The sequence below is a fragment of the Neovison vison genome, chromosome 3, assembly GCF_020171115.1.
Source record: "Neovison vison isolate M4711 chromosome 3, ASM_NN_V1, whole genome shotgun sequence".
Classification (NCBI taxonomy): Eukaryota; Metazoa; Chordata; class Mammalia; order Carnivora; family Mustelidae; genus Neogale; species Neogale vison.
In genome coordinates this window covers 29,748,621-29,769,353 of record NC_058093.1, presented here as the reverse complement: position 1 = coordinate 29,769,353, position 20,733 = coordinate 29,748,621, and the positions used below count along the sequence as shown (strand labels likewise).

The following is a 20,733-nucleotide window of genomic DNA, read 5'->3' as shown; positions in this document are numbered from 1 at the left end:
CCCAGCACAGAGGTGACATCAGGTGGGACAGGAGCCTCGGAGCTGGGGTCTGCCAGCTCCTAAGAGTGTTATTCGTCGCAAAGACAGAATGTGCCAGCCCCTCAGACCTTCTTGGGGCCCCTTTCAACCAAGCAGTTGCTAGGCCAGTCCTGGGGGGAAGGGCTGAGGCTGGGGCTAGAACTGGGGTTAAGGTGGGGGGCAGGTGGTCCCGCCTGCTCTAAACTTAGCCCGGAGGAGCCAGTCTGGGCTCTTGTCCCTCCAGCTGTGTCATCAGAGAATATTTTTGGGATTGGCAGCTGCAGGCGCCTCTGCCACTCAGGCCCCAGCCTGGCGGGCGGTTGGGGACCTGGCGGCTGGAGGTGGGAGGGAGGAGGGGAGAGAGGCCCGGGCTGTGGGAGGGGGCTGGGAAGAGAGGCTCTCCGGAGCAGGAAGCCAGGCCGCGGGCAGAAGAGGCTGCGGGGCCCCTCGCAGCAAAGGCAAACAGGAAGGACTGCCCCTGAGCGCTCGGCTCGGGGCCCGGGAATCGCCGCCGCCACAGAGCCGCAGCTCCCGGCCGAGGGTAAGGAGACGAACCGGGAGCCGGCGGCCGGGGGAGAGCTCCGAGGCCGGGACCCAGCAGCTCACCGCCTCGCAGGCCCCCGCCGCCGCCCCCGGCCTCCGCGCGCCCGCCGCCCGCCCTTCCCCCGCGCCGCTGCGGGCGGGCCACGACCGCCGCCACGATGAAGGCGGGCTCCGGGGATCAGGGGAGCCCCCCGTGCTTCCTGCGCTTCCCGCGGCCCGTGCGGGTGGTAAGTGGCGCCGAGGCCGAGCTCAAGTGCGTCGTCCTCGGGGAGCCGCCGCCCATTGTCGTGTGGGAGAAGGGCGGCCAGCAGCTGGTGGCCTCGGAGCGCCTGAGCTTCCCGGCCGACGGCGCCGAGCACGGCCTGCTGCTGAGCGGCGCGCTGCCCACCGACGCGGGGGTCTACGTGTGTCGCGCCCGCAACGCGGCCGGGGAGGCCTACGCGGCGGCCGCCGTCACCGTGCTGGAGCCGCCGGCCCCCGAGTCCGAGCCCCAGCCCGCCGAGCGCCCGCTGCCGCCTCCCGGGGCCGGGGAGGGCGCCCCGGTGTTCCTGGCGGGGCCCCGGTCCCAGTGGGTGCTGCGGGGGGCGCAGGTGGTGCTGACGTGCCAGGTGGGGGGCCTCCCCGCGCCCGCGCTCTACTGGGAGAAGGACGGGATGGCCCTGGACGAAGTGTGGGACAGCGGCCACTTCACGCTCGAGCCTGGCCGCGCCGAAGGCGGCCAGGGCGTGAGCCTAGCGCTGCGCATCCTGGCGGCGCGGCTGCCCGACTCGGGCGTCTACGTGTGCCACGCCCGCAACGCGCACGGCCACGCGCAGGCCGGAGCGCTGCTGCAGGTGCACCAGCCCCCCGAGAACCCGCCCGAGGACCCCGATGAGGCCCCCAAGCCGGTGGTGGAGCCTCTCAAGTGCGCGCCCAAGACCTTCTGGGTGAACGAGGGCAAGCACGCCAAGTTCCGGTGCTACGTGATGGGCAAGCCGGAGCCCGAGATCGAATGGCACTGGGAGGGCCGCCCGCTGCTCTCCGACCGCCGCCGCCTCATGTACCGCGACCGCGACGGCGGCTTCGTGCTTAAGGTGCTCTACTGCCAGGCCAAGGACCGCGGGCTCTACGTTTGCGCAGCGCGCAACTCCGCGGGGCAGACGCTCAGTGCCGTGCAGCTGCACGTCAAAGGTACTGAGACGCACCCCCCCATCCCCGCCCGGGTTTCCCGGGCACTGAGGAGGGGCCTCCAGCGCAGCCGCAGAAACGGTGGGGGGGGGGGAGTGGCGGAGTAGTCACATACCTTTAACTGTCCGCCTCCCACCCCGCAGAGATTCGGAAGTAGTAGATCTCCAGGGTACCCAGGAACTACTTAGCAACCCCCCTAAGGGATTCTGAGGCTGAGAGTGGAAAATGACCCTTTGATAACCGGCTTTAAGGAATGATTGATGGACCAGCCAAGAGGGAGTGCTTTTAGTCCAGTGGATTTCAGCCTTTTTGTTTTACTCCCCCTCCCTCAATTGAAATCCCATGTGGGGCCCCAACATAGGAGACTGATATAAGAAACATTTTAGTTCTAGGTCCAGATTTATACCATGTACTTATAAAGCCTATCAGTGAGGACAAGCGTCTTATTTTATTGAATATACACTGAATTCCTAACTGGGTCTCCTCGGTGAGTCCTGTGGGAAAGTCTCGGGCTGCAGGGAACACACTGAGAAACTCCTGATTCACACCAAAGGGAAGCTTGAGGGAGGAAACATGCCCTTTCACGAAATTGCTCGCCATGTTCGAAAGAAGAAGGTGAAGGAGAGGAAATTTCTATTGCACAGTTGAATCATCAACAATATTTCACAAATGCTTACAGTGCTCATAAACAGAAAACCCGAAGGAGGGGGAACGCAGCCCCCCACTGGAAGGTAAACTCCATAATTGGAGCTCATCACAGCTGGAGGGATTATACCGTCACTAGTTATTACCCACCTTGTTCCCTCGGAAGAAGAAAAGTTGGCAAATACCACGAGCCCTGCCTGGTGCTCAGTCAGGCGTATGGTCCCTGTGTTGTCCTGCTAAGGTCTGATATACCCCAAACCTGAGGGGCCACACTAACTAACACCACCAGGAAAGAAAAGCCCAGTGGGAAGGCAGAGCTTGCCTACACCTTTGGGACAAAGTTGATGCCCCAATGGCCTCATAACCCACCGGTCATTTCTATCATCATTTCTTTTGGTAAAGTGCCATTTTGAAAATGATGAAAGGACTTTTTATATATATTTTTCACCACACTTTTAAAAAAACATCTTGTGTATTTATTTATTTATGTTCACCAGGATAATTGTACCCCTTGACCATCATCCTCTATTCCCCTTTCCACCCTCCCCTCTGGTACCCAGCAGTTTGTTCTCTATACTTAAGAGTCTCTTTCTTGGTGTGCCCCCCCCACCACTTTTTTCCCTGTTTGCTCGTTTGTTTTGATTCTTAAATTCTACATACGAGTGAGATCATATGGTATTTGTCTTTTTCTGAGTGACTTATCTCACTCAGCATTCTATTCTCTAGCTCCATCCAGGTGAAATCAACTAAAGTATTTTATTTTTTTAAATGTATTTTTTAAGATTTTATTTATTTGACAGAGAGAGACACAACAAGAGAGGGAACACAGCAGAGGAGAGGGAGAGGGAGAAGCAGGCTTCCCTCTGAGCCGGGAGCCTGATGTGGGGCTCGATCCCAGGACCCTGAGATCATGACCTGAGCTGAAGGCAGACACCTAACGACTGAGCCACCCAGGCGCCCCGATTAAAGTACTTTAAAAAAGAAATTCCTGGGACGCAGGTGGCTCACTGGGTTAAGCCGATGCTTTCGGCTCAGGTCATGATCCCCAGGGTCCTGGGATCGAGTCCCGAATCGGGCTCCTTGCTCAGCAGGGAGCCTGCCTCTCTCTCCTCCTCTGCCTGCCTCTCTGCCTGCTTGCGTGCTTTCTCTCTCTCTCTTTCTGACAAATAAATAAATAAAATCTTAAAAAAAAAAAAGAGAGAGAGAGAGAGAAATTCGACTCAGACCCTTGCAGAATTTGTGTAGGGCCCTGAGAGACCCCAGGGAACAACTTGAAACTCACTGATGTGTTCCAGTGAGTTCCAAGCCCTTCCATCCCTTTCCCAACTTTAAAGTCAGGAAACTTGAGTGGCTGACTCTAGATTTTGGCTTCGGTCTTAACCCTGGGGTCCTGGGATCAAGCCCCACATCCCGCATCAGCTCTGCGCTCAGTGGGGAGTCTGCTTCAGGATTCTCTCTCTAAAATAAATATGTAATTTTTTAATGAATATGTACTTTTTAAAAAATAATAAAGTCAGGAAACTGAGGCCCAGGATCACCAGAATGGCCTTGCTCAAGGTGATGTGGCTGACGAGTGTCAGGGTCAGATGAGAGTTTAGGCCATCTCACTTCCCTTCTGGTGGTTTTCCTGTGATTCTAGAACCCCTGCAGGCCCTGGGAGAAAAATGGCAGGAGCTCATTTGGGTTTAGGCAGTTGATGATGCAAGAAGTCCTTCCCCTGGCTGGGCCCCCTTCAGAGCCTTTTCCTGCCTCTCCCCTCCACACAGAGCCCCGCCTCCGCTTCACCAGGCCCCTGCAGGACGTGGAAGGCCGGGAGCATGGGATCGCCGTGCTGGAGTGTAAAGTGCCCAACTCTCGCATTCCCACGGCCTGGTTCCGCGAGGACCAGAGGCTGCTGCCGTGTCGCAAGTACGAGCAGATCGAGGAGGGTACCGTCCGGCGCCTCATCATCCACAGGCTGAAGGCAGACGACGACGGTGTCTACCTGTGCGAGATGCGGGGCCGGGTGCGCACCGTGGCCAACGTGACCGTCAAAGGTGGGCTAGCCAGCGGGAGGATGCCGGGGCGGAGGCCGGCCCAGACCCCAGGCTGAGGGATTTGCATGCCTGTCTCAGGGCCCATCCTGAAGCGGCTGCCCCGGAAGCTGGACGTCCTTGAGGGAGAGAACGCCGTGCTGCTGGTGGAGACACAAGAAGCTGGGGTCGAGGGACGCTGGAGCCGTGATGGGGAGGACCTGCCGGCTACCTGCCAGAGCAGCTCTGGCCACATGCACGCCCTGGTCCTTCCAGGGGTCACCCGAGAAGATGCTGGCGAGGTCACCTTTAGCCTGGGCAACTCCCGGACCACCACTCTGCTCAGAGTCAAATGTGAGGGCATGAGCGCCTGTGGGCAGGAGGGCCACCAGATGCGTGAGCCTGGGCTGGCGAGACGGACTCACGGTGGGAGGGCCGCGGGAGGCTGGAGCAGGGCCGGAATGCACACCCTGCCCTTGTCCTAGGTGTCAAGCACAGCCCACCGGGACCCCCCGTGTTGGCAGAGATGTTCAAGGGCCATAAGAACACGGTTCTGCTGACCTGGAAGCCCCCCGAGCCAGCCCCTGAAACCCCCTTCATCTATCGGCTGGAGCGGCAGGAGGTGGGCTCCGAAGACTGGATTCAGTGCTTCAGCATCGAGAAGGCCGGAGCTGTGGAGGTCCCCGGAGACTGTGTGCCCTCCGAGGGCGACTACCGCTTCCGCGTCTGCACGGTCAGCGAACACGGCCGCAGCCCGCATGTCGTGTTCCACGGGTCCGCTCACCTTGGTGAGTCAATCCCGTTGGCCCCCACCTGATGGTAGCCGTGCCCCGGTCAGGCCCTCCCCATCTTCTTTCCTCCCTTCCCCAGCCTTTGGTCCCCAGCCTGTTCTCGGCCTTCTCTGTGCTGCGCACCATTGCCCTCTGCTGCCCCTCTGGTTCTGATGGCCGCGCTCTGTCCCCATCGCAGTGCCCACGGCTCGCCTGGTGGCCGGGCTGGAAGATGTTCAGGTGTACGATGGGGAAGATGCTGTCTTCTCCCTGGATCTTTCCACCATCATCCAGGGCACCTGGTTCCTTAACGGGGAAGAACTCAAGAGTCACGAGCCGGAGGGCCAGGTGGAGCCCGGGGCCCTGCGCTACTGCATCGAGCAGAAAGGCCTACAGCACAGGCTCCTCCTGCGAGCCGTCCAGCACCAGCACAGCGGGGCCCTGGTGGGCTTCAGCTGCCCGGGCGTTCAGGACTCAGCCGCCCTCACCATCCAAGGTTGGTGCGGGTGGGGACCAGGGCAGACAGATAGGGCACAAGGCCCATGTCAACCTACATGCAATGTAGAGAACACTCCTTAGTATCTTCACCTCATAGCCACCTTCTCTGGCGTGCTTTGTGGTTGAGGGGATTCGGTCACTTTTTATCTCCAAGACATGGACCCTGGTCCCTAGTACCTGACTGCTTCCTGTAACCTGTAATGTTATCAAAGCAACCTCCTATGTGCCAGGCACAACCCTAATCGTCTCACATACATTGTGTTCATTAACACAGTTCTCTCAACAGCCCTATAAGGTAGAGCTCTTTTGTTATCCTGTTTTACAGATAGAGCAGCTGAGTCACCGAGAGGCTAAGTGACTTGGCCAGAATCACCAAGCTGAGTGTTAGTGCTGGGTGATGAGGCTAGGCAGTCTGGCTCCAGAAGCATCCTGTGCCACCTGGTGACACAGGGAAGGAAGGAAATGAGGCCCCCCTGAGCAAGACAGCTCTCGGTGGGCATCTGAAAGTGCAGGGACATGTGGCACTTGCCATCTCTCCATTGCTGGCATGTGTAAGGCCAATTGAGGAATTCCTGGGTGCCCAAGCACAGGGCCCAGAGGCGGTCAGCTGCCGGCACCCTGGGGGGAGGGCAGAGTAAGAACCAGCAACCAGAGTAGCATTTCCAGAATGCAAACTGGGATGTTGCCTGGAGGGCTGGTTGATAAGGCAGATTCTTCGGCCCTTAGACATGTGGGGGGTGCCTAAGAATCTGCATTTCAGCAAACTTCCTAGGAATTCTGTACACTGCACTTGAGAGTTGGTGTGTAAGCCCCAGATGATTTTTTTTTTCAATTCCAACAAATGCACTGACAATGACTGCATTGTGTAGCCTGACGCAGGAACACCCCACCCCCCCAGAGCAGAGAGGGGTGCTGATCCCAGGCAGAGGGTGACGAGGGTGCTGCCTGTGCCCACGCCTCTCCCCACACAGAGAGCCCCGTGCACATCCTGAGCCCCGAGGACAAGGTGTCGTTCACCTTCACGACCTCAGAGCGGGTAGTGCTGACCTGTGAGCTCTCCCGGGTGGACTTCCCAGCGTGCTGGTACAAGGATGGGCAGGAGGTGGAGGAGAGCGAGTCGCTGGTGGTGAAGATGGATGGGCGCAAACACCGTCTGATCCTACCGGCTGCGGAGGTTCGGGACAGCGGCGAGTTCGAGTGCAGGACGGAGGGGGTCTCTGCCTTCTTCAGTGTCACCGTCCGAGGTCAGCAACTGTGGCGGTCCGGGCTCCTGCCCCTGAGGCTGACTCGAGGGGGCCATGTAAGCCCCACCCCTCGGTCTGCCTGCTTGGGGGGTCCCTTCCAGGGATAGCCTTGCGGGTCAGGAGACATGTTTTCAAATTATTCTGTACTTGCTTCTAAGTCTGCCTTTCACCAGCACCCTCCAGTGTTCTTGCCCTCCACATACCCTGCTCTGAGTAGGGGGTGGGGAAACAAAATTCAAGGGAAGGAGAGACAGGGGGGCCTACCAGGAGGTGGACATTGTACCAAATACTTCATATATATGCTATTTCGTGTAATCTTCATAATTGGATGAGAAGGAACAGATCTCCAATTCACAGAGAAAGAAACTGAGGCTCAGAGAGGTTGTGCAACTTACCCATTATCACACAGCCAGCAAACACCATAGCTGGGTTCACACCCAGGTCTGTGCTTACCCAACTGCCTCAGGTGCCCCAGGTCAAAGGGGAGCTTTAAGTGTAGTGGTCCAGTGGTTCTCAAGCCAGTTCATGTTCTGGGAGCTTCAGAACCACTCTGGAAGCTTATTAAAAATGCATATGCCCAGGACCCCCCAGACACCAGACTGTCCAGGGCAGAGCCCAGGGATCCGCTCTGGGAGGGCAGCTTAGGAACCCCTGATTCAGTTCATCATCTCCCTTTGAGTGGAAATCTATTTCAGCCCCATTGCCAGGAGGTCATCCAGCTGCTGCCTGCATGTGCCCAATGATGGGGAACTTACTACCTGTAGAGAGCAGCTGTATTACTTAGCGGCACTGCTAAGTGGTTCCCACCTCCGACCTGTCCTGGGGCCAGTGCTCCAGGGGCTCTCTTGAAAGCCGCAGCAAGCGTGGCACTCATGGGGCCCATGATAGTGACCTCCTCTCAATTGAAACAAAGGCTGGCTATGCCTCCCCCCGGCCCGTGTCCCCGCGGAACCACTTCTGAACCTCTTGGGACTCAGGGAGCTACCTCTGACCCTCAGGTGCCACGCAATCTCATTGCCTTGCCAGCCACACACTCAGTACTCCACGTCCTTGCCCAGACCCCCTGCACAGCATGGCCCTCAACTCTCCAGCGTCTCCCCAGGAGGAAGTGGTCCTCTGTGTGGGGGAGGGGGGTATCTGTGTGACCCCGTCTCTGCTCCCCACCAGACCCCCCGGTGCATATCCTGGACCCCCAGGAGCACGTGTTCGTGCACGCCATCACCTCAGAGTGTGTCATGCTGACCTGCGAGGTGGACCGAGAGGACGCACCCGTGCGCTGGTACAAGGATGGGCAGGAGGTGGAAGAAAGTGACTTCGTGGTCCTGGAGAAGGAAGGGACCCACCACCGCCTGGTGCTGCCTGCTGCCCAGCCTCCGGACGGGGGCGAATTTCAGTGTGTCGCTGGAGACGAGCGTGCCTACTTCACGGTCACCATCACAGGTGGGGGGCCAGGCAGGCCCGTGGGATACCTTCCGGGCAGCCACTGTCCCCAGGCCATGCTTCTCTCTCCCCTTGGCTGATCCCATGCCCCTCCTTGGCCTGCACCCTGAGGGTCAGTCACCCATAGGAAACGTGTTGTCATTAACACTGGCCAGGGCTGCATGATCCACAGGGAAGCTCTGCCCTCTCTGTTCCCCTGCAGAGGGGACCTTTAGGAATGGCAGCTGTACAGCGAGGCGGGGTCTGGGGCAGGTGGGCCCCTGCACTAGGGGACTTAGAAGATCTGAGGAGCCTGTGGGAGACTCTGGCTTCATCTGGGCACCCAGCCCACCTCTCCGTGGTTCCACCTTTCATACGGTCCCTGTCCCAACCCTGAGAATGTAGCACGTTTCTTTAGCAGAGGGTGCCTCCTTGCCTGTGATGTGCTTTGGTGACTGTGGTGGGGTCTCCCACCCGGCGTGGCTAGTCTGAGCAGCCATGAGACCTAATCTCTCCGACACATGGCCCACTTGCCAGGAGGAGGGAACGGCACAGATCAGGCAGGGCAGCGGGGCCCCTGGGTCCCAGCTATGACTGTCCCTGTCCTCCAGACGTCTCCTCGTGGATCGTGTACCCCAGCGGGAAGGTGTATGTGGCAGCCGTGCGCCTGGAGCGCGTGGTGCTGACCTGTGAGCTGTGTCGGCCTTGGGCCGAGGTGCGCTGGACCAAGGACGGCGAGGAGGTGGTGGAGAGTCCCGCACTGCTCCTGCAGAAGGAGGACACTGTCCGCCGCCTGGTGTTGCCCGCTGTCCAGCTTGAGGACTCCGGCGAGTACTTGTGTGAAATCGATGACGAGTCGGCCTCCTTCACCGTCACTGTCACAGGTGTGGGTTCCCCCCAGCTGCCCGGAGCACAGTTTTGAGCCCTTGGGGGAGCTGGCCCGGACCCCCTAGTTAGCTCGCTGGGGAGGAGGGAGGCAGGGCTGCGGGGCATGGACCAAGGATCCCTGCCCCGAAGACCCTGGAGCCCCTGTTCCAGAGGGAACAGTCTCCTCCCTGGCCCAGGGCCACCGCAGGGAAGAGCTGTGTTCCAACGGCTTGTTTGCTGAGCACTTCCTGTGTGCCGGCCACTGGGCCAGGGGCTGTGGACGCACGCGGGCTCCGTGCCCTGAGAGCTGCCAGATTAGCTGGCAGCTGTTAACCAGGGGTCGCAAACGGGCAGTCCTAGGGCCCCATGCAGCCCACAGATGTGTTTTGTTTGGCCTGCAGAGTCTTACCAAAGTCAGGACAGTTCAAATAACAATCCGGAGTTATGCGTCCTCTTGAAAAAGCCGAAGACCCGGCGGCTCTGGTCCCGTTTCCCCCCGTGGCGACGAACAGCTGGCGCTGAGTAGCAGCTGCCCCCATAACACGGGGCCCACGGTCCTCGGTCCTTGCCTCCTCGCCATGCCTCTCTACCCCTCCCCAGACTGCTTCAGCCTCTGACCTTCCCACCTGGCCCCTGTGGGCGTTTGAGTTTGCGACCCCTGTGTTAAACCAATAAACGCGCAAATAAATGTACAGTGGACACCTCGTGACAAGTGCTGTGAAGGATGAGAGCCGAGGGCTCGAGAGAGGAGAACAGGAGAGTCAGGGCGGGCATCGGAGAGAGGTCCCGTGCCACCCGTAGGAGCCAGCCCTGGGCTGGGTCTGGACACTTGGCGGCAAGCGAGACATATTCACTTCTCCCTGGGAGCGCACAGCCCGGCAGGAAAGCCAGACACGCGAGACGGTCTTAGATGTGCATTGTCCAGTGTTGTGATAGGGTGCGGCGGGAGCTCGAGGCCGGGGGGCTGCTGGCCCTGTGCGCAGGCAGGAAGTGCCTTCAAACTGGATACTTGCAGCAGGAGCTGAGTTAGCTAAGCTAACTCAGTGGGATCAGGCGTGGACTGAAGGTTGTGGGGAGAATGTTTAAAGCTGGAAAAGCACAGGACGACTATGGAAGCGATGGGTTCATTCGGTGCTGGAAACGAGGGCTGCAGCCCACGGTGCCATTCCCAGTGTGTCGGGGGGAGGGGGAGCGTGATAGGGGAGGGTTGTTGCAGGGCCTAGGCAGCTCTGGGGGGCACAGAAGAACCCCGCTGGCTTCACTGGAGTGCCCACCCCTGTACCTGGCACCGTCTCGTTGCCCTGGCCCCTGCCCGGGCCCAGGAGTAATGACGCTTCAGTCCAGGCTGAGCAATTTAGCACCCCCCACCCACGAACACACACTCTCTCTGCATTCCAGATGCAGCCTGGCACACACAAGCCACAATGCCAAAGAGGCCTTCCTGCACATGTTCTGTCCTATAGTGAGGCCCTTCAGGCTCTGGCCAGACATAATGGCAGCCACACACATTTCCGCCCACACTTGGCCTCTCCACAAAACACCAGATTCTTCACGGGGAAGTTGATACAAGCACCACCTTGGCTTTGGGCCAGGGAGAACCAAGTCTGATGCCAAGCTGAGGTCCCGCAGCTGTGCCCACACCCCAGCCCCATCACCGTACCCCATCTTCACCCGAGTGCCCTTTACCTCCCCCTCCACCACAGGCAGCCACTCCTCTGCAATTTGCCAGCCTTGCTGGTCCCCAGAGAACCAGCCGGCATCCTCTAGAGTCTAAGAACCAACCGTCAGGGAGGTGGGTGGTGGAGGCAGAGGACTTGAGTGTGTGCTGGTGAGCTCACCCGCCCATGCGCACCTCTGCAAACAGTGGGACCGGGAAGCTAGCAGTTCCTGAGACTCACCACCAGGGGGCTGAAGGTTAGAGGCGCTCTGAAAGTGTCCTGGAAGCTAGAAGATTCTGAGACAGACATCCAGGGAGCTTGGGAGCAAGGGCAGGCTTGGGCTCAGGGCAGGGCACCAGTCACTTCTTGTGTTGACACAGCTCCTTTTCTGTGGAAGAGCGACCGGTTTGGAGCAGTTGGAAATGAACTCCCAGAATCAGTGTTTAGCGTCCCTGGGGAACCTTCCGACAGGTGTTGGCAACTCATGCACAGATGCAAAAATCATTACCGAGTTCTGCCAACCTTGGCTTGCAATCCCTATCACTGCTCACAGAGTCTGAGCCTCACTTTCCCAGATGCCGGTTTTTCCTGTCCCCACCCCCCCACCCCTTGCCACAGAGCAGGTGTAGCCAGGTGTTACCTCTTTAGAGGTTGGGTAATCACTCTGTGCCTCAGTTTCTTTGTCTGGAAAACAGGGATAAGACAATACTTACCTCTTCGGATCGCTGTGAGGGTTCAATGTGTAAGGTGCTGAGGGCTGTTCTGGAATGTTAGGAAATAATACTTGTTATTAGAATCCCGGATCTCTCTCTCTCTCTCTCTTTTTTTTTAAGATTTTATTTATTTACTTGACAGATAGCACAAGTAGGCAGAGAGGCCGGCAGAGAGGAGGGAGCAGGCTCCCTTCTGAGCAGAGAGCCTGATGCAGGGCTCGATCCCAGGACCGTGGGATCATGGCCTGAGCCGAAGGCAGAGGTTTTAACCCACTGAGCCACCCAGGCACCCCAGAAATCCCGGATCTCTTATACACAATTCTGCTCTAAAAGAACCTCTTAAGATCAGAAGTCTTTTTGTTAATTTGGTTATGCAAAGTCATTTCAGTAAAACCTGACATTAACTTCTGTGAAACGATTTCTATTCTTTAATTATCCTGCCTAGAGTGTGCCCATAGGCTACCCAGGAGAAATGTTAGTATGGTTGATGGGGGGCGGAGAAGCAGTTAGTATGGTTGATGCAAGGAGAAGCAGGCGTGTGATCTATGATAAATGCACCATTTCCGGGATCTGACGCTTTCTGGATATCCAGCCCCGTGGATTTCAGAGAGCATGTCCTAGACCTCTTACCATTGTTATGAGTATCCTTATCACATTATTGTGAGTGACAGGGACTTCTTGTTGTCTGGGAGGCTGAGGGCGAGTGTGTGACAGCTTGTGATCGCCCCCCTCTGCAGAGCCCCCAGTGCGCATCATATATCCCCGGGATGAGATGACCTTGATCGCCGTGAGCTTGGAATGTGTGGTGCTGAGGTGTGAGCTGTCCCGGCAGGACGCCCCTGTGCGCTGGTACAAGGATGGGCTGGAGGTCGAGGAGAGCGAGGCCCTGGTGCTGGAGAGCGACGGGCCGCACCGCCGCCTGGTGCTGCCTGCCGCCCAGCCCGAGCAGGGGGGCGAGTTCGTATGTGATGCCGGAGATGACTCGGCCTTCTTCACTGTCACAATCACAGGTGGGCAGTCTCTGCATCCTGGGGAGCTAGAGAGGCAGGAGGCTAAGGGACAGACACCCTACCTTCTCACTTCCTGCATCTTAGGGCCCCCTCCACACACCTGCCCCAGGAAGCCTACCCCTCCCCCAGCTTCCTCATTCTCAGCCAGCAGAGAGCTCTGACTTGCCCAGATCAGGCCGTGACAGTGACTGGAGGCCTGGTAGAGGGAGCCCAGCAGTTAGGAGCCTTCGTTCATCAAATATTTATTGAGCAACTCCTGTGTGCTCAGCACCATTCTGAATGCGGATAGAGAAGCAAGCCAGTAAGAGCAGCCCTCCAGTTCTCCACTCGAATTCCAGTTTGTGGAACTCGAATTCTAGTGAGGATGGACAGACAACCAGTAGGTGATAAGTACATCAAAGGAAAGAGGGGTACGGAGTCAGGGCCACATGGGGGGAGTGTGCACTGGGGCCAGCTAGGTCGGGGACTACCTCTCCCTGTCGGTGGGACTGTGGACAGATTCTTTTCCTCTAAAGAGTCCTCAAGTCCTCATCCACAAAGCGAAGCCGACATCGGTGCGGTAGTGTCAGGAGTACCTGTACCTGTGCTAAGCGTGGCTCCTGGGACACAGCAGTGCCTGTGGAGGTCGCCACCGGAGGCCCAAGAGCTGCTCTGGGAAGACAGAGGGCTGAGAAGCCAGCGGTGGGGGGTGGGGGAGGACTCAGGTAGAGGCCTGTGGCCGAGCCTGAGCCCCACTCCCTCCGTCTGTCCGTCCGCCAGCCCCTCCAGAGAAGATAGTGCACCCGGCAGCCCGCTCACTGGACCTGCAGTTTGGGGCCCCAGGGCGCGTGGAGCTGCGCTGCGAGGTGGCCCCTGCCGGGTCCCAGGTGCGCTGGTACAAAGATGGGCTGGAGGTGGAGGCATCAGACACGTTGCTGCTGGGAGCTGAGGGGCCTGTGCGCACCCTGACTCTGCCCCATGCCCAGCCTGAGGACGCCGGGGAGTATGTGTGCGAGACTCGTGACGAAGCTGTCACCTTCAATGTCAGCGTGGCTGGTGGGTGCCTCCTGCTGGCCTGGGTGCGGGAGGGGGGAGTAAGGCCAAGCCGACATGCTCCTCTCTCTGTCCAGAGCCCCCAGTCCAGTTCCTCGCCCCAGAGGCATCCCCTGCCCCACTCTGTGTGGCCCCCGGTGAGCCAGTAGTGCTGAGCTGTGAAGTGTCCCGGGCTGGCGCCCTGGTCTTCTGGAGTCACAACGGGAGCCCCGTGCAGGAGGGCGAGGGCCTGGAGTTCCAGGCCGAGGGCCCCCGCCGCATCCTCCGCATCCGGGCTGCAGAGCTGACCCACGCAGGCCTCTACACCTGCCAATCGGGGACAGCCCCGGGGGCCCCCAGCCTCAGCTTCACCGTGCAAGTGGCTGGTAAGTATGGCCTGGACTGAAGGCCTGAGAGAGCTGTCCCCCCAAACCCGTATGAATCTCTCCCCCAACTTCTCTAGCGTGCCTTGTCCATCCCTCACCCACCTCCCTCGGCATCTTGCTTCTCACTGCCCCCCTCTTAGCCCTCAGGCCTCTCCCTCCCAGTGACCCCCCCGCTCTGACCCACAGAGCCCCCCGTGCGGGTGGTGGCCCCCGAGGCAGCCCAGACGAGGGTTCGCAGCACCCCAGGCGGGGACCTAGAGCTGGTGGTGCACCTCTCCGGGCCAGGGGGCCCTGTGCGCTGGTACAAGGACGGGGAGCGACTGGCAAGCCAGGGGCGGGTGCGGTTGGAGCAGGCCGGGGCGAGGCAGGTGCTGCGGGTGCAGGGGGCACGGAGCGGGGACGCTGGGGAGTACCTGTGCGACACGCCCCAGGACAGCCGCATCTTCCTCGTCAGCGTGGAAGGTAACAATGCACCCCTCACACCCTGTGGGCCCTGGCACCCCAAATTCCACACCTTTGCCCCATCCTGGGACCCCCTCCGCCCCTGACCCCCTCCTTGCTACCTCTGCCTCTAACCGATGCATGCACAACTGGGATGAGGGTTAAGGCCTCCTTTTCTCAGGAACCCTCTCTATAAGAGAAGACATAGCACAGTGGTTAAAAGCAGGGGCTCTGAGGTCAACTCACCCTGGTTCCGACCTGGGTTCTGCTTGCCAGTAGTGTATGACTCTGGCAAGTTGCTTCCCCTCCCTGAGCCCTGGCTCTGAAGTAGAGAGATGATGCTTGTCTTCTAAGGCTGTGGTGACAGTTAAGAGAAATGGGGTCCATGGTAAATGATCTGTTATGGAGTCAGAGGCAGGCCAGGATTGAGAGAAGGTGGCTAGGAGGGGCAGGGATCTGGCATCTTGTCCTTCGGGACACCCTCATGGTCCTCAGGAAAGATGTTTCCAATAACTGGGAGATGCACCCCCCGGCGAGGAGGAAAAGGAGGGAGAGGGAAAGACACAGCCCACCTCACTGCCTGACCCCATCCCCCAGAACCACCACAGGCAAAGCTGGTCTCAGAGCTGACACCTCTCACTGTCCACGAGGGAGATGATGCCACCTTCCGGTGTGAAGTCTCCCCACCGGACGCCGAGGTCACCTGGCTACGCAATGGGGCCGTTGTTACTCCAGGGCCCCAGCTAGAGATAGGCGAACACGGTTTGAGCCGCACACTGACAGTGCGAGGCTGCCAGCTCAACGACGCGGGAACGGTGACCGCCCGAGCAGGGGGCACAGCCACGAGTGCCCGGCTCCACGTTCGAGGTCTGGTCCTGATGGGGAGGGAGTGGTCTTGGCTTCTGTCCCTGTTTGCCCAACCCTGGCCCTAGCAGATATGTCCACGCGCCCCGGGATCATGGGCCAGGGAGCAGGGTGTCAGGCTCTGTGCCCCCTCCCCCTTCCGTCTCAAGAAACAGAGCTACTGTTCCTGCGGCGCCTGCAGGACGTGCGGGCTGAGGAAGGCCAGGATGTGTGCCTTGAAGTGGAGACGGGTCGAGTGGGTGCAGCGGGGGCCGTGCGCTGGCTGCGAGCTGGGGAGCCCTTACCCCATGACTCTCGCATGTCCATGGCCCAGGATGGCCATGTCTACCGCCTCTTCATCCATGGTGTCGTGCTGGCTGACCAGGGCACGTACAGCTGTGAGAGTCACCATGATCGCACCCTGGCCAGACTCAGCGTGAGGCGTGAGTGTCTTGTCCTCTGCTAATGCACCGCCTACCCCCTGACACAGCCTTTCCTGGCTGGCCCAGGGCCCCTCAAACCCCCACCAAAGTGCCCCTCACCACTGAGGCAAGTTAGCCCTGCCTGGCCTCTAGAAGTGTGACCTGAAGCAGCCTGCCCAAAGCAAAACTTTCCTTTTTTAGTGTTTTCTATGTACCTTAGAAGTCCATGTGGATTTTGCATTCCATTTCACATGTCCAAGTTGGCTTTGCTGTAAACATAAATATTATACTCCAGAAAGACCTGCGGTGTTATCCCTCGGTCACACGCCCCAGGATACATGGGCCCATTTGGCAAAGAGCAATCCCACCCCACAAGCCAGAGCTTTCCATTAACTGTGAGACCTCATGCAAATGAGTTAACCTTTCTGAGCCAAGTCTTCTTAAGAATGCGGGTGATCCCAACTTCGGGGATCTTTGGGAACATTCATGAAGATAACATAAAAGATGCCCACACAGAGCTTGGTAAATTATTGCTGTTGCTGATATGGATTCTCTTCTAATTTATTTCATTCATTTAATCACAATAAACCCATGTCTCAATGCTATTCACCTTGTACAATTGGGAAAACTAAGGCCCAGAGAGGTCAAGCAGTTTGCAAAAGGTCACACAGCACCCAAACTACGTGGCAGAGTTGGGGTCGAATCCCAGCATGTCTGACTTCAATTTCTGTGCTCCTTCCGGTGTCAGAGCACCCCTCACCCAGATCTCTCAACCCTCCAACCGCAGCTCACCCCCTTCGTGTGTGCCCTCCCCTAACAGCAACAAGCCCTTCTCCCCAAGTTGGCCTGCTGGGCTCCTTTCTCCCTGTACCCTGGTTCTGAGCTTCCTTCCACACGGGCTCAGATTGGGTGGTAGAGGTGGTACAGGCAGGGCCAAGGGGGTGCATGAGCCCTCAAAACCCCTGCCCAGAGCTGGAGCCCTCATTCTCCCTCTCTCTCCATCTCCCCCAATCAGCGAAGCAGCTGAGGGTGCTGCGGCCTCTGGAGGATATGACCATCATTGAGGGGGGCAGTGCCACCTTCCAGCTGGAGCTGTCCCAGGAGGGTGTGGCTGGGGAGTGGGCCCGGGGTGGAGTGCGGCTGCAGCCGGGGCCTAAGTGCCACGTGCATGCCGAGGGCCGCACTCACCGCCTGGTGCTCAGCAGCCTGGGCCTGGCAGACTCGGGCTGCGTCTCCTTCACTGTGGATTCCCTGCGCTGTGCAGCCAGACTCACTGTGAGAGGTGCGGATGCTGTGCCCACTGCCTGCCTACTGACTGCCCCAAGTGTGACTCTACTGATCCCCCTACCTGTGTGGCCCTCACTGACCAAGCCTGTCAGAGTGTGATATCCCTGATACGTTGGCCCCGTGTGGCCCCAGAGACTGCCCTGTTTGAGTGTGACTCCTTTGACCCATCCGATCATCCAGCATGACTCCACTGACCTTCTGGTCCCTGCAAACCACTGACCATGCCACTGTGAGCCAGCCTGTGCTGGTGTGGTCCCTATTGTCTGCCTGCCTGACCATGGCCCCACTGACCACTCTGAGTGTGACCCCACTGACCACATCTGCCTGCTGTGACCCCCCCCCCACTGTTTGCCTCATTGGGCCTCTCTGGCCACTCCAGTCCTAGTGATCCACTAACTGCCTGAGGATGACACCTCTAGCAACTCTGCTTGAGTGTCCCCCATTTGTCCAGCCCACCATGTTCCCTTCTAACTGCACCTGTTCTAGAGTTACCCCCATTGCCCTTCTGAACCCATCATGTTCCCCACTGGCCAGTGTCACTTGTCCATTCCAGCCAAGTGTGGTCCTCACCGACCATGCTTGCCTATGGGTGACTCCACTAGCATTTCTGCTTTGGTCACCACCCCATGCCCCTCTAGCCCCAGCATGTCCCCCACTGGCCACCTTAAAGTATGACACCCCCTGCTGGTCACTCCTGTCCCATTGACCCCCATAGCCCTGTCCTATCCTCCACTGACCAGCATCCCACTTGGATCCCCAGCACATTCTCTGCCTCACTAGTGGCCTCCACTGATCACCTTTCCTAAATGTGTCCACCACTGACCCCTGCACCCAAGTATGTCTTCCGTCTCCCACTCCCAGAGGCCCCAGTGACCATTGTGCGGGGGCTGCAGGACCTAGAGGTGACCGAGGGAGACACAGCTACATTGGAGTGCGAGCTTTCTCAGGCCTTGGCTGATGTCACCTGGGAGAAGGTCAGAGCCCAGCCCACGTTGGCATCATAAGGACGGAAACAACTAATATTCACTGTAGGGGTGTGCCTGGCACTGTGCTCAGATTTACATTTACTTTACACTTAAACCTCTAATCCTAACAACAGCCCTATGAGGAAGGTCTTGCGATCTCAGTGTTAACCTGGAAGGAGCCTGAGGCTCAGTGGGGTTAGATATTGCCCAGGGACAAGACAAAAGGGGTAGAGCCCTAACGTCCACAAAGGGGACACCTTCCCAACAAGGCTCCTCGCTCTTAGCGAGGCCCTGAAGGCTTGGGACAGCCAGATCCCAGCTTGAGAGCCAGAAAGGCAAAAACGCGCCTGGAAACCGCCTGACAACAGAGGGCGCCGCCGCGGCCACCCAGGACCGTGTCCAGCGGAGTTCACTCTGACCCTCTGCAACTCTCGCCCATAGGACGGGTGCCCCCTCACCCCCAGCCCTCGGCTCAGGCTCCAGGTCCTCGGCACGCGTCGCCTTCTCCAGCTGCGGCGATGCAGCCCCTTGGACGCCGGGACCTACAGCTGTGCAGTGGGGGCGGCTCGTGCCGGGCCCGTCCGCCTGGTTGTGCGCGGTGGGTTCCGGGTGCTGCTGGGGCTGGGCAACGCTGTGAGCGCGGGGGCTGCGGACCCAAATGGCCCGGGACTGACTGCTGTGCTTCCAGAGAGAAGGGCGGAGCGTGGGCGTGGTCGGGTTCCGCCCCGCCCCGCCTCACGCCTCCCGCTCCGCCCCAGAGCGCAAAGTGTCTGTGCTCTCCGAGCTCCGGTCTGTTCGCGTCCGCGAAGGTGACGGCGCCACGTTCGAGTGCACCGTGTCGGAAGTCGAGACCACGGGGAGCTGGGAACTCGGAGGCCGTCAGCTGAGACCCGGAGGCCACGTCCGCATCCGACAGGAAGGTCTGGAAGACTTTCTTCCCACTCCCGTCCCTTGCTGCCCCGCCCCTGACTCAGATAGGCCCCGCCCCACTAGGATAAGCCCCGCCCCAGCTCGAGTGGGCGCCGCCCCATAGCCCAAAGAGCAGTCTCCCGGTGTTTCCCGGGTCTCCAGCTCTCAGCCCTCCTACCTGGACCGCTCCTCTTTCCCTTCGGCGACCTAGTTCTGCCCAGCCCGGCACACATTTGCCGCGTCCAAACCGACCCGGGGACCTACACCGGCCCACCCTCATTCCCGAACCTTCCCCAGTGGCGGCTCTGCCTCGCTTAGCGCCTCCCTCACGTACGCAGGGAAGAAACATATTCTGGTGCTGAGCGAGCTGCGCCCAGAGGACGCCGGTGAGGTCCGTTTCCAGGCGGGTCCCGCCCAGTCCGTAGCTCAGCTGGAGGTAGAGGGTAAGCTACTGGGGAGGAACGGGAGGGAGTGGGCGTCATCTTCCCTCCCCCTCGGGAGTCCCAGGCTGGCGGCTGGTCCTGGGAACGCTGCCTCCCTGCCTCCCCGCCTCCCTTCCTCGAGGGACTCTTCTTCTGGGGAGGGTCCCCTTCTTGGGGAGGAGGAGACTTTGGGGTACGGAGGAATGGGCTAGTGCCATGGAGATCTGAGACCAGGAGTGGAGGCTGCAGAGGGAGGGAAGATGCGTCTCTCCTCCTGGGGCCCCTGGGTGTTCCTATTAACTTAAGCTCTCCTCCTCACCCCCAGCACTGCCTCTCCAGATGTGCCGCCGCCCCCCTAGAGAGAAGACGGTTCTGGTCGGCCGCAGGGCCATACTGGAGGTGACTGTGTCCCGCTCGGGGGGCCACGTGTGCTGGTTGCGGGAGGGGGTCGAGCTGTGCCCCGGAGACAAGTATGAGCTGCGCAGCCACGGCCCCACCCACAGCCTGGTCATCCATGACGTGCGACCTGAGGACCAGGGCACCTACAGCTGCCAGGCGGGTCAGGACAGCGCCCACACACGGTTGCTGGTAGAGGGTGAGTGAAGCTGACTGGGCAGAGGTCAGAGGGGCAGGCTGGCTGGCTAGGAAGGAGGGGTGGCCTGGCAGCTGGTAGGCTGAGACACACCTACCAGAGGTTTTCCAGGACTTGGGATGACCAGTTGGTTCTGGGGTATACTGGAGGTTTGGAGTGGGGGAAGGGCTGAGGAGAGGAGGGAGACCTGTGTTCTCCACAGGAACCATTTGCTTCAGGTCAGCTGTTCCCGCCTTTCTGTGCCCTTTCCCGTTCAGACTTCTCGCTCCCTCCTGATTCTGGACCACATCTGTCTCTCTTGAATGCCCCATTGGTACCTTAGTTTCTCTCCTTCCCACCTACTGGCCCCCTGGTCTGCGCCCCCACCTTCTTCTCACCCCCCTCCTGCTCTCTGCCGTCCTGGCTTCTGCCCTTCCGGGCGAGCTCCATATCAGTCTGAGCAGAAGGCTCCTGAGCTAGTCCCATTTCCTTCTTCTTCCACTTGGAATGCCCCACCCTCCTGCACCTCCTCCAGACTCGTGTCTTGTCCCACACCTAACCAGGGGCCGACCCCTGTTTTCCTCCCCCCACTGCCCACCGCACCCCACAGACATCCCTGACAGAGGCCCAGGAAGGGTGGGGCAGGGGGTGAGGACCCAGCTCTTCCTATGTGGGTTCCTGGGCTCTGCCAGGGGAGAGGACGGTGGTGCCCACTCTCTCCCCAGCCCCACGCCGAGTCATTCCTCTGCAGGTAGCTAGGAGGACCGAACCAGGCCAGGCAGGTGCCCTCGGACAGCTTGGAAGGCGTGTGCCCATACCCTGGGCAGGGGTTGGTGGGGCAGGGGAACCAGAGGTGTTGAGAGACAATAAAATGGTATATTCCTTTTCCCTGGCTCTCTGTGTGATGTAGGA

The 20,733-nt window shown here is 59.4% G+C and overlaps 1 protein-coding gene across 2 annotated transcripts; it reads left to right on the top strand.

The window, feature by feature from the left end:
- The first annotated feature begins 692 nt into the window (after positions 1-692).
- On the top strand, positions 693-19,853 carry OBSL1 (obscurin like cytoskeletal adaptor 1). 2 transcript variants are annotated; one of them, XM_044241675.1, is made up of 20 exons: positions 720-1,731; positions 4,140-4,409; positions 4,488-4,739; positions 4,871-5,173; positions 5,355-5,651; positions 6,625-6,897; positions 8,065-8,337; positions 8,928-9,200; positions 12,292-12,564; positions 13,324-13,599; positions 13,674-13,961; positions 14,148-14,423; positions 15,000-15,269; positions 15,416-15,688; positions 16,683-16,949; positions 17,816-17,928; positions 18,361-18,517; positions 18,678-18,839; positions 19,167-19,271; positions 19,576-19,853. In XM_044241675.1, exons 1-20 carry the CDS (start codon positions 720-722, stop codon positions 19,851-19,853), a joined length of 5,691 nt encoding a protein of 1,896 aa, XP_044097610.1. The 2 variants fall into 2 exon arrangements, with proteins under 2 accessions (XP_044097609.1, XP_044097610.1); XM_044241674.1 differs by lacking the exons at positions 12,292-12,564; positions 13,324-13,599; positions 13,674-13,961; ... (7 more) ...; positions 19,167-19,271; positions 19,576-19,853 and adding an exon at positions 9,585-9,892 and having other exon boundaries at positions 693-1,731.
- Positions 19,854-20,733: the final 880 nt, after the last annotated feature.

Coding starts and splice junctions, on each gene's coding strand:
- OBSL1 (XM_044241675.1), top strand. CDS start 720: ATGAAGGCGGGCTCCGGGGATCAGGGGAGCCCCCCGTGCTTCCTGCGC. Junction 4,410..4,487: donor GGCCAACGTGACCGTCAAAG/GTGGGCTAGCCA, acceptor TGCCTGTCTCAG/GGCCCATCCTGAAGCGGCTG. Junction 6,898..8,064: donor CTTCAGTGTCACCGTCCGAG/GTCAGCAACTGT, acceptor GCTCCCCACCAG/ACCCCCCGGTGCATATCCTG.